General features: G+C 41.5%; 1 protein-coding gene across 1 annotated transcript in view; it reads right to left on the bottom strand.

The window, feature by feature from the left end:
- Positions 1-10,760, bottom strand: part of YTHDC2 (YTH N6-methyladenosine RNA binding protein C2) — a 288,686-nt gene extending 277,926 nt beyond the window's left edge. Inside the window, exons 1-3 of the mRNA XM_082243691.1 lie at positions 10,593-10,760; positions 8,965-9,055; positions 4,555-4,751 (exon numbers count right to left, since the gene is read on the bottom strand). Of these exons, the coding sequence (XP_082099817.1) occupies positions 4,555-4,751; positions 8,965-9,055; positions 10,593-10,755 (451 nt within the window). The 5' untranslated portion in view covers positions 10,756-10,760. The remainder of the gene's footprint in view (positions 1-4,554; positions 4,752-8,964; positions 9,056-10,592) is intronic.
- Between the last annotated feature and the right edge of the window lie 2,548 nt (positions 10,761-13,308).

Below are 13,308 nucleotides of genomic sequence, written 5' to 3'. Positions count from 1 at the left end.
TGCAATGCTTTCAGAAGCAGCGGGAGGGGATGTACCCCCCTCCCACCGGCTCACCCGAGAAGCAATCCAATAGTTCAGCTGGCTAGTGCGAGGGGGCGATGAAAGAGTATATCCTCTTTAATAGCCTCTATGGCCTTGGAGGGCCAGAGCGACGTCATGTTGTTCCGTCCAGTGCAGGCTGCATGTTTGGTTGGTGTGCCTTGAGATTCTTCCAGATTTTAAAAAGTGTGCCTTGGGCGAAAAAAGGTTGAAAAACACTGCCTTAGAGTAGCGATTATCTGCTCTTTTTGTACTATATGCTGGCCATAAATGTATTGATTTTCGTACAAGAATATTCATACGAAAAATCTTTGTACATTCTCTGAATGAAAGAACGTTGCTTGAAAATTTCTCTTGCTTTTAAAATTCAGTTTTAAAATGAATGTAATTTCTGAACAAAAACCACATACATGATCTGAAAATTAATTTTTACCAAGAAGTATTCCCGTCACTGTGGTCGGAAACTAACGTCAATTTGACCCCACTAAACAAATTCGAAAAATCGAAGAAACATTCTTAAAAATACATTTTTTTGAAGGAAGACCTTGTTTTTGTATGGTCAGCATAAGTGTCAGCAGACGCAGGTAGCTTTTATCAAGACACCTGCCTATAGCAAGGAAGTCTGTCATACAGTTGTGCTCATAGGTTTACATACCCTGGCAGAATTTATGATTTCTTGGTTATTTTTCTGAGAATATGAATAATACCACAAAAACTTCTTTCATTTATGGTTACCGTTTGGCTGAAGTAATTTATTATCGATCAACTGTGTTTATTCTTTTTAAAGCATAATGACAACAGAAACTACTCAAAATGACCCTGATCAAAACTTAACATACCCTGGTGATTTTGGCCTGATAACATGCACACAAGTTTACACACAGGGGTTTGAATGGCTATTAAAAAGGTAACCATCCTCACCCTGTGATCTGTTTGCTTGTAATTAGTGGTGTGTGTGTGTGTGTGTGTGTGTGTGTGTGTGTGTGTAAAAGATATCCAAGGAATTGAGAATGCTAAATCAGCAGTGTTCAAACTCTTCTAGAGAAGTGGGAAATGAGGGGTTCTGTTGAAACCAAACCACGGTCAGGTAGAACAAACTAAAATTTCAGCCATAACTGCCAGGAAAATGGTTTGGGATGCAAAGAAAAACCCACAAATAACTTCAGGTGACATATAGGACTCTCCAGTGTGGCTGTTTCAAGATGCACAATAAGGAGGCACTGGAAGAAAGATGGGCTGCATGGTCGAGTTGCCAGAAGAAAGCCATTACTACAGAAATGCCACAAAGTATCCCGCTTACAATACTTCAAACAGCACAGAGACAAGCCTCAAACCTTCTGGCACAAAGTAATTTGGAGTGAGACCAAAACTTAGCTTTTTGACCACAACCATAAATGCTACATTTGGAGAGGAGTCAACAAGGCCTATGAAGAAAGATACACCATTCCTACTGTAAAACACGGAGGTGGATCGCTAATGCTTTGGCGATGTGTGAGCTATAAAAAAAAGGCACAGGAAATTTGGTCAAATGATGGCAAGATGAATGCAGTATGTTATCAAACAATACTGGAGGAAAATTTGCATTAATCAGCCCGGAAGCTGTGCATGGGACGTACTTGGACATTCCAACCTGACAATCATCCTAAACACAAGGCCAAGTCGACCTGTCATTGGCCACAGCAGTGAAGGTTCTGGAGTGGCCATCTCAGTCTCCTGACCTCAATATCATTGAGCCACTCTGGGGAGATCTCAAACGTGCAGTTCATGCAAAACAGCCCAAGAATTTACAGAAACTGGAGACTTTTTGCCAAGAAGAATGGGAAGCTTTACCATCTGAGAAGATAAAGAGCCTCATCCACAAATACCACAAAAGACTTCAAGCTGTCATTGATGTTAAATACCAATACATGGTTTTAAGGACTGGGGTATGTAAACTTTTGATCAGGGTCATTTGGGTAGCTTTGGTCATTATTATGATTTAAAAAGAATAAAACACAGTTGATTGATAATAAATGGCTTCAGCCAAACACTAACCAAGAGTGAAAGAAAAGTTTTTGAGTTATCTTTCATTTTCTCTGAAAAATGACCAAGAAATCAAATTCTGCCAGGGTATGTAAACTTCTTAGCACAACTCTACATCCATATATTACAGTTGTTTCTGAAAATCGGCAAAATAATATAATTTTTTTTTTCCCCCCTTTATAAAAAATAAAAAAAAAAGTGATCCGAGTCTGATGATATTTAGCATATTCAATTCAACCTCCAATAATATATACAGTATATCTCTTCTGTCTGTCTGTTCTTAGAGTGGATTAAGAGATTTTGCTCCCTAATCATATAGCTGATTATTTATATTTACCACTGCATATAGATATTTAAGAAGTACCTTTTTTAACTTTACATATTAATTAAATTATACACCACACCTTTAAGGATATTATCCAATTAATCAAAACAACAAACAGCCAACTAATCTATTATGAAAATAATCATTAGTTGAAGCCCTGTAATGTTCATCAAATTTAGGACAATTCAGACAGAATTTCTGATAATTACATTAGCTGCAATTAATATAGTATGCCATCTTCTGAAAGTATACACTATGAACTGAAGTGTATTATTTTTATATGTTTGACTAGAGCTGTATTGTTCATATTTTGTAATAGAAAACAGGTTTCTACAAAAATATTTTAAAGCTGAAGTTTAGTGAAAACAGTGGAGACCTTGGATACATTTGGATTGTGCCAGGATTTACCTATAAAGTAAATCCTGGCACAATCCACTAAATAGGAAAGCACAAAATGTATCCAAGGTCTCCACTGGGGTAGGGAAGACTTTTTGTGTGCTCAAAAGTCAAACTATGTGTCATGACTAAAAGCAATGTGTTTTTATTACATACAAGAAATGTTAAAAAATTACAAAACATTTATTAGGTAACAAGGTTAGGAGCGACGCAGTTTGCCCGGAGTACGGGCTTCTTCAGGATCCGGTTTTCAATATGTCTAAACCTCTAAAACATCATCCACAACAAATGTGCAGTAAGGTGTATTGTAAACAAGTATTCTAAAGGATCTTAGAACTTCTGATCTAAGATCAAACATTCCATCTATAGTATTGGATCAGAGATTGTGGGTGAGGTCGCCATCAAGTAAAATACACAAAAAGATGAAAGGGTGAGAGATCTATCAACCCATCAGAAGTCCGATAGATCCTTAAAGTATATCCAGTGTGATACAAATCGGCTATAATTCATAGAGTCCAAAAAGTCACCCTTGTCCCAGAACAAACAATGGAGATACCATCTGGAAAGATACATTATGAACTAAAGTGTATTATTTTCAAAAGTTTGGCTAGAGCTGTATTGTTTCCATTAAAAAAAATATGAACATGTTTCTACAAAAGTATTTTAAAGCTGAAGTTTAATGAAAACTGTAACACCAAGGAAGTGTGTCCCATGTGCTGGTAGCTGCAGTTTACAGTAGGATCTTCCAGTGCTGTGGGGGTTAGAAATACAGCCAAAGCCATTTGGGCTATGCTTCTCCAGTTTGTTCTGCACTCGGGTAACCTGTTTTAACCCGACTGTGCGCTAAAGTCCACTGACAGCTGATGTCACTTAGCCAATACAAGCTCAGGATAGAGCCTGGATCGGCCCTGGAGGGGCAGAGCAGAGAGTCGATGACTGACAGTTACTGGCTCTCTGCAGGCTGAAGACAGAGCTGATCGATCACTTAGTTCTCAGTCTTAGTGGTAGAGGGAGACAGCTGCAGCCATTTAGGTGAGGATGTAGGTTTGTTTTTTTAGCCATATTTCTCTTAATGGCTGCTGAGGGGGTAACATCAAAGTTCGACTATGCCCACTTCTTCCACCCCCCATGCTTCATTCACAGCACCTGAACTATATGCTCCCACAATGCAAAGCATTCTGGGATTAGAAAAGGAGAAACATTCATTCATTCACCCCAATGTCCAATCAGAGAATATTTTGCATGGTGGGAAATTATAATACGGGTACTATGAATAGAGCACATTTGACATGTGCCTATCACAGGCACAGCTAACAGCAACAGAAGATCACCACTGCAGGTGTATCCAGGGGCCGATGGATGAAGATTTCTACTACAGTACTGTATAAAACAGCACCAGGTCACACAATTTGTTGCTGGTATGTAGCATCAGTGATGCTGTTAAAAAAAAAAAAAAAATCTCTCTCTAAATACTTTACCTTTAAAAGGTTACACAACAGACAGTAGGTTTAATTCAAACAGTTTTACACACAAAAAAAAAAAAAAAATATATATATATATATATATATATATATATATATATATATATATATATATATATATATATATATATATACATATACATACACACACACACACACACACACACACACACACACACACACAAGGAATCACTGACAGATGATGCTAGAATGTAAAATTATGATAATTAGTCCATGTGGAATTCAAAAATCATGTTCTATGTCTAAACAATGTTGAGATGAGTAACTTACCAGCTTCTATTGCAAAAACATTGCTCCGCTCTGTCTTTGGAAGAAGTTCAGTCTTCTCCTTGTTAGTAATGGAAAAACGCTGGATAAGGCCCCTCATGGTTTGCTTAGTGTTGTGAGTCAGACAGCATGTCATGAGGGAGCCGATGGTGTCACTCCCATCCTTCTTTCTTATTGTCAAGTACCTATTAGCACCTTTCCTACAAAGAAACATGAAATAAGCCAAAAAGCAATGGCGTAATAGCACTCATAAAATATAATACAGTGCTGCCGGTGATAGGCTAAAAAAAATAAAATTTGACTCCTATTTCTATAAAAGCAGTCAATCTATGGTATCGATGATCAACATAAAAACTATTACGCTCTAAACAGAAATAAGCTGTAACAATAGTTTTACACTTGTGAGTAAATTAAAGCAGTATTATACCCAAAAACAAATATGTATTATATTGCAGTTTACCAACCCTAAATAGGATAGTGACATTAGTATTCTTTTCTCTTTTACTTTCACCTGATGATCTATTCAGTGACACTTCCTGCTCTAGAAGGTCTCCACTCCACTGGAGGAGCAACAGAGAAAACTTCAGCATTGTCCACCTGTATCAGCATTGTCAATGTGGAAATGGGGTAGGATTTGATGCACTAGCAGAGTTAGATTGCCTTAAAGTGGTAGTATACTCATTCATTGTACTGTACATATTTAAAATCGTATTTGTGCATATAATATTTTTACCTTTCTCCTTTGCCACTCACTTTCTCCGTTGCTTAGATATTTTGTTTGTAATTTCTAATTACGTCACCCGCGCATGCTCCGTTCAGCCTGATTTTCCGGCAAGTTATTGCTGCTGCCGGAATAATACAGGGTCTCTGCCAGGGCTGCGTCATTTCCTTTGCTGGACGTCAGCCCCCTGCTCACGTGAGACTCCGTCCGTCCCCATTCAGCAATTCCTCCACTACCCCATGTGACTTGCAACGTCACAGGGAAGTGATAGTGGAGAGAGCCAAAGACGCGAGGAGTTGTGGAGAAGGGAGATAGTGGACAGCCTCCTATTGGCTATCAAACTGGTTCATGGACCAAAAAGAGGCTTTGTTTCGGCGGCTAGTGCGCATGCACGGGATTTCGGAACAGAACAAAACAGAGGGCGGAATTACTTCGCAGATAAGGACAGCAGCAGCAGAACGGGGCTATGTGACACTGGGCTATGTGATTAAGAATGACTTATAACAGGCTTTAAATTGAAATTGAGAAAAAAAAGGTCTGAGTATACTACCGCTTTACCTAACAAATTAAAGCTGAATTCCTGCGAACACATTTAAAGTGGAAATAAACCCTCCTATCCTTTACAACCAAACAAGCTGCCCTCCTAACTTCTGTTTGATCTGCAGTTGCCATGGTGCTGCAAATGTGATCAGCTATGACACCAACCATTTGATGGGTCATGGTTCAGTTGAGAGCTAAAACAAGCAAGAAGTGTTAAGTGATTGGTCCCAACCATGTAACTGCTACTTTTGCTTGACTGCTTGGTTCAGTCACGTCAAAATGTATCAGTTTTTCATCCGTTTTCCATCCGTTCTCCACCCGATCCGTTTTTTTTGACGGATGAAAAATAGGGCATTCATCCGTTCAAAAAAATGGACATTGAAAGAAGCGGATGAAAACAGATGTTAACAGATGATCATCCGTTGTCATCCGTTTTTACATAGAGATACATTGATCCGTCAACAGATGGATGAAAAACAGACAAACGGACAGCATGTGTGAAAGGGGCCTTAGAGGAGCCTGAAGAATACCAAGATTTACTGGCCGGATCAACAAGTAAAAAATAAAAGGAAAAGCCAGAAAACAAATGCAGCCATAACTTCTAAAAATTGTTAGAGCTGCAATATATTATAGTGTTTTGAGTTTATTACCACTTTAAAGCCAAACTCCAGGTTTGGTGGACTTTTAATAGTTTCTTTGGATCAAGTTGGTCCAAATTACCAAATTTGCTTCACTGGTGTCATGCTGTCTCACTGTTTAAATTGTATGCAACATCAGCTACATACATTTTACAGGGCTGTGTTCCAACAGCAGTGCACAGACTTCCCATCCTGCTCCCAGAACAAAATCTAACTGGGCTGACCATTGCTCAGTCATTCAGTGGAAACTTCATATTTCCTGAATGAATACAAGGCGTCCTCTGATTGGCAGTGGAGAGCATTATGTCAAATCTGGCTCCCCCCCCCCCCCCCCCACCTTAGCCAATCAGAAGACTTGATTTTGCTCCAAAAGCAGGATGGGAAGTTTCTGTCCCACTGCTGAAACAGCGCTGTATCCTGTATGAAGCTGATGCTGCATAAAGTTCATACAGTGCTGACAGCAAGCACACCTGTTCGTGAAGAAAATAGTGCGCTTGGACTAACCAGCTATTTAACCACTTCTGGACCGGAAGGTTTTACCTCCTTAATGACCAGGCCATTTTTTGTGATACAGCACTGCCCTTCTTTAACTAATTGCACTAATTGTCGTGTGACGCTGCCCCCAAATAAAACTGATGTCCTTTTTTACCCACAAATAGAGATTTCTTTTGGTGGTATTTGATCACCTCAGCGATTTTATTTTTTTGCGCTATAAACAAAAAAAAAAAAAAAAAAAAACGGAGCGACAATTCTGAAAAAAAATTATATTTTTTACTTTCTGCTATATAAAAACATTCCCAATAAAAAAAATAAATTAAAAATCTAATTTTTTTCTTTATCATTTTAGGCCAAAATGTATTCTGCTACTTATTTTTGGTAAAAAAAAAAATAAATAAAATCCCAATAACTGTTAGCTCCGGTTCACACTTATGCGATGCGGGAAGGCTGTGAATTTGCAGCCTGTTCCCGCATCGCAAATGCACCCCTGGCAGTTCACACTGCCATATGCGATACGCTGGGGGTGTCAATGTAATCTTAACGACACCCCCAGTTTGATCGCATATCGCAGTGCGATCTTACAATTCGCACAGGATCGGATCGCACAAGTGTGAACCACTGTGAGATCCGATCCTGATGCGGCGCGAATTTAGCCATACAAAGTGTATGGCTAAACTCGCACCGCACAGCCGATCGCATGTAATGAAGGAGCAGTGTGCTCCGACATTACATGCGATCCCCGCAGCCGCACTAGTGTGAACCGGCACTTATTGTTTGGTTTGCGCAAAAGTTATCGCATCTACAAACTGGGGAAAGATTTGTAATTTTTTTTTTTTTTTTTTACTAGTAATGGCAGTGATCAGCGATTTTTTAGCGAGACACTGACATTGCAGCGGACAGATCGATCGGACACCTGACATTTTTGACACTTTTGGGGGGACCAGTGACATTACTACAGTAATCAATGCTAAAAATATACACTGTTACTGTACTAATGACACTGACAGGGAAGGGGTTAACACCAGGGGCGATAAAATGGTAAATGTGTCCCTAGAGGGTGCTTCCTATCTGTGTGGGGGTTGTATTCACTGAATGAACACAGAGACCTATGTTCCTAAATAGGAGGAACACAGGATCCCTGTGTTCATTACTGACAGAACAGTGGTCTGCCGTGTTTACAACGGCAGACTGCCGTTCTGTCTCCACGGGGAGCGATCGTGGGTTTCCGGCGGCAATTGCGGCCGCCGGACCCACTGTTTGGCTCCTCCTGTGGCCAATCTGCGCATGCTCCCACTAGCGGTCCTGTGAAGCGACATACAGTTACGTCAGTTCGCAGGACAGAGCAGACCTGCCGCAGTATATGCACTGCTGGCGGTCAGCAAGAGGTTAAAGTTCAATCAAATGTGGAGGTAGGTTTTAAAGTGATATTCTCCTACATAGGTTATACCTGTTTATCTGCAGCTCTCTCCTCTCTAGAGCCTTCAGAACACACAGATCAAAGGTTTTTTTCTCAGCTCCTGCAGGCAGGGGGGTCGGGATCTGACATTACACGCTGCACAGTATAAAGCAGGGAGTGGATTGCAATTTTAGACTTGAGGAGGGAAAGGACACACCCCTCTACATAATCGCACACAGCTGAGGTTGTCAATTACATTCTGTGTGCTGGGGGAGCACATCTCCTGAGATGCTGTGGGGTCAGGATAACCTGTCAGAATTGACTAATGCAGAGAGAAAAGATATTGGAGAGAAATCACACTTAGTGCTTTGGATTGAGGCTAGTACACACTATAGAAAGATTTGCTCCATTCATTTGTCATTTTAGAGGTTTACAACCACTAAGTCTTTGAACAGAAGGTTCTTAACACATTGACAAAAAAAAAAAAAAAAATGCAGGATGGTGGCAGTAAAGTTTAAAGACTTATATCTGTACATTTTATGTTGGTCTATAAGGCGTTTTACAGAGCTGACCATTTACTATGGCAAAGATGGTAAATTGTGATTGTCACAATAACTTACCCTCTACTCTTAGATATTAGACCAAGTGACTGGGCTAGACGATGGATAAAAGCTCTCTCAGTGCTGGTCAAGGAAGAAGGGAACTCCATTTCTTCAACAAGATAATAAAACACAAATAAATAACGTTTAAAGAAGAAATCTAGTCTAAATTAAAAACATTTTTTAAACTACATTTCTGAAATAATTAAATATTCTAACAGCAGAGCAGATAAACCAATTCTGTAATCAACATATTTAGAAAACATAGGTCTGTGCCCATCTTCGCCCCTATATCATGTGGGCTGCCAGCCAGCCCAGTTCAGGTAAGAGTACAACAGGCAAAACTTCTTTCATAGATGTTCAATCTAGCTCTATACCAAGACATTCCAGATTTGAAGACAGGGGTTGTCAGGGCCACTCGGAGCTACAGACAAGTGCTTCCTTGGTAGGAAGAGGATGGCGCCAAGGGTTTTTTAGGGCAGGCAAGGGATGGTGCCAAGGGTTTCTAGGACAGATCAAAGATTTAGCTGAGGTATTCCAGGATAATAAAGCTAGAGAAAATTTTTTTTCAAGCTAGTTAGTAGCTGAAGCCAAGAGCTCCTTTGGCTATCTGGAGCTTAGGTTTTTCGGGTAATCCTGGGAAGTCTGGGGCTGCATCGGAGAGTGTCCAGGACAGTCTTGAGCTGACGGTCAGGGTTTCTCTGAAGCATATTTGACCTTCATACTTAACTGCTGGAGCTACTCTTGGGGCATTACCTACTTTAAAACTGCTTATTTTCATAGGCAATTCTATAAAAATAAAAACTATGGGCACCTCGTCTTCCTTTTCACTTAGACAGCTGTGATGCAACTTGCACATTTCCTCTCCATGGCTGCATTTTGCTCAAAAAGTGAGTTGTGAAGCATTAAAGGTCAATAGGGAGCCAATAAAAGCAAGAGGGTGGCAGGCCGCAGAGCAGGTATAATAGAGCTGATAGCTGTGTGATGAAATCACATCCTGACTTTTTGGAATACACAAGTCTTATCGTTCTCCACATCAAAACTGATAAAGCCAAATAGAAGCAAAAAATAAATCAAAAAACCCAGCCCTAAAGGCTAACTCCAAATTTATTAACAGTTTTCATAGAGTGTAAATACCAAGATTCTAAGCACCCCCTCCATGACAGCACGCACATTTTTTTTTTCCACCACAGCAGCTGTCACCTTTGAAATTGGTGCAGCTATGTTGGGCCTTGCCCACACAGCCTCATCATTTATTCACAGAGATCAGTGAATGAACGACAAGCCACCATGGTAAATAGACTTTTAGTTCTCAAGGAATAAAAGTGCGATAATCAACACACTCAGTCTATTTACACTTCCACCAACTCTGCAACTGAAAGCCTGTAGAGGCACAGGAGGTATGGCAGAAACCTATAGGAAGAGTCTGCAGTCCTGACATTGCACCAGCAATCCACTGATCGAAAGTGAGTTGCTTTGCAGGCTCCTTTAAAAAAAAGAATTAAAGTGCATTTTTTTTTTTTTTTAAAAGGTGAAGTTAGTCTTTAACATTGAACAATCATGTATAGCAAATCTTACATATATAAAAAAGACTTTGGCAGGCAAGATAAAACAGCTAGACATAAATTATATGGATTTTTTTAACCTACCTTCCTGATCGCTGTAACGAAACCTTTCCAGTGCAATATTGACAGCAATTTTCACTTCTTCATCAATTCGAATGTCTTTGAGTCCCTTTCCTTTGCCATGCTTAGAAGCACCTGGGTATAGGACTGTTCCGGGACTTGGCGACATGCTGTTAGGTCTTGACATGTTTACTGATCAATAATAAATCAGAAGGAATAAATAAAATAGGACTGATAAAAAAATTCAGAGTAACATGCATAGAAAAGGTGAAAAATATGTATCATTAATTTCTCTAAATCCATTGGGGTCAGTTTTGCTATCCATCTAGGAAACAGTTGCGTTATAACTTTTCCAGAGTTTATAGATACACTAGACATGAAGCCCGTTAAATTAACGGGCGCTAGAACATATGTGGTCAAACATTTGTAAAAACAGACTTGTTCCAGTTAAGCGAGAGCCTCTGTCAGCTCTGCGTCCCTGTTGCCCTAGCAACGTCGGGGACATGCGCAGACCTGACTGAGCGGCTCTCGCGTGACATCGCTCACCCGCTGCCGCTTCAACAGTTTCGCCCGGTGTTCTATCCGATTTCCCTACCTGCGTAATTTCCGGTTGAGATCAGCTGTGGATTCATCATGCAGCAGCTTGTAGCCACGTCACACGTCCTATAGGGTATGCGCAGAATAGGTAGGGAATTATGATAGCATCGTAAGGGGTCAGACAAAAGTCCTAGTGTGCATGCGCACCAACGGGTCGGGCAGCGGGATCTCTTATAACAAACATCCATCCAATCTCCATGGCACACACTGCGCTGACCCGACACTGCACTGACCCGATAATCCAATCCCCATGCTCAACACTGCGCCGACCCGACAATGAGACAGTGGGCGTGCGCGTGTGGGTAGGGAATAGGATTTTCCGATTGGCGCAGTATGGGTCATGGAGATGGGATGTATGTTTGTTATAAGAGATGGCGCTGCCCGATCCGTTGGTACTCATGCGCAGTAGGACTTGTGCCTCAGCCCTTACGATGTTATCAAAATTCCCTACCTATTCTGCGCATGCGCAGTAAGACGTGTGACGCGACTACAGCTGGTGCATGACGAACCTGCACCGGAAATGACCGGCCGCCAACGTTAACTCTAATTTTTTACTGTGCTGAGCAAATAAAAAAATTTGAGCGCAAACCTTTAGACTGGAGGAACGTCAATGGGAGGAGGAACGTCAATGCCGAGTGCCCACAGCATTGCCCCCAATCAATTGCAGAGTGCCCACAATCAATTGCAGAGTGCCCACAGCATTGCCCCCAATCAATTGCAGAGTGCCCACAGCATTGCCCCCAATCAACTGCAGAGTGCCCACAGCATTGCCCCCAATCAAGGCAGAGTGCCGGCAGGACAGCGTCATCGGTGGCGACCTTCCCCTTAGCTCTCAGGCCCTTGGCTTGTAGGACGGTGACCTGGACGTGTGTGGGGGACCAAGTCTGTGACTGCTAGGCGAAAGCCATGGCGCCAATACCGGAGAGAAGTGTGTGGGAGGACTGGGGGTGCTAATCTATACTTGGCACACCGGAGGGTAGGGAAACCGCCTGTATCTCCTCCCACCCACAAACAGGTGACTGCCCACTCCAGACATGGCACCTGTCACCTAGCAACGTCACCCGTACTCACTGAGCATGTGATCGTAACACCAGCCAATCCTGAGGAGGATGCTGAAAGGTGGGCAGGGATCCGCTCCTGTACACGCCCACCCAGCGCCGGCCGCCCGTGGGGCACATGCGCAGTAACGCAATCCCACGGACACAGGGACACTGGACACAGAGACACTTGGATTGTATTATTATAGATGACCAAAAAGGTGTGAGGAAACCTTAAAGAGAAAAAAATCCATCTGGTAGGACTTAAATATAAAAAGTTTGCTAAAGTCAATAATACTATTTAACTGCATGACAGATCACAAGCAAAGCAAACAAAATACAGTCGCAAATATATAGGCAGAGCTATTTTTTAAGTTTGGAGGCCTTAAGCCTCTTTCACACGGAGCGGACCGTATTGCGATCCGCTCCGGCACTTTTTTTTTTTTTCACGGACACGGATGACATTTGTGTCATCCGGTCCATGTGTCCGCATATCATCCCATCCGTTTGCGGATGATATACGGACATAATGCATGTAAATGGGATTGCGGATGTCAGCGGATGACACCGCTGACATCCGATTTTGCGTCCTTTTTAAACGGAAGAAAAAAATAGGGTTCTGTTCCGTTCCAAAAAACAGAACATAACTGAAAGGACACAAATCGGATGTCAGCGAATATCACCCGCAAACAGATGGGGTTATATACGGACATACGGAACTTCCGCCCGTGTGAAAGGGTTGTGAAAGGGGCCTAAAAGTGCATTTCCACTTTTGCAGCCAAGTTTGAGAAAACGATACATTTATTTTTTCCTGCTTACACTGCATACTGTGATCTACTGATCGTGGGTGTAATGCTATGAATGCTCCTGAGGGGGAAGGGGAAGGGGGAAAAAAAAAAAAAAAAGTAATTTGCACCTTTTTTCCCTGCAAAAACATGTGCACTTTTTTTTCCAAAAGTTGAACATAACCCTTTGCAGTGCATGTAGCCCCACTGGGGGAGGGGGGACTAAACACTGCTAAAAGCCTATGTGTGCACGGATACTTAACCTGGAAGTCTGGGGTAAACCTAAAATCTAATCTTAAAGCTGATCCCATTCAAAGTCCT

Source organism: Pelophylax lessonae (genome assembly GCF_965119305.1).
Source record: "Pelophylax lessonae genome assembly, chromosome: 1".
Classification (NCBI taxonomy): domain Eukaryota; kingdom Metazoa; phylum Chordata; class Amphibia; order Anura; family Ranidae; genus Pelophylax; species Pelophylax lessonae.
The sequence above is the reverse complement of the archived record's forward strand: the minus strand, read 5'-3'. Positions and strand labels throughout refer to the sequence as shown.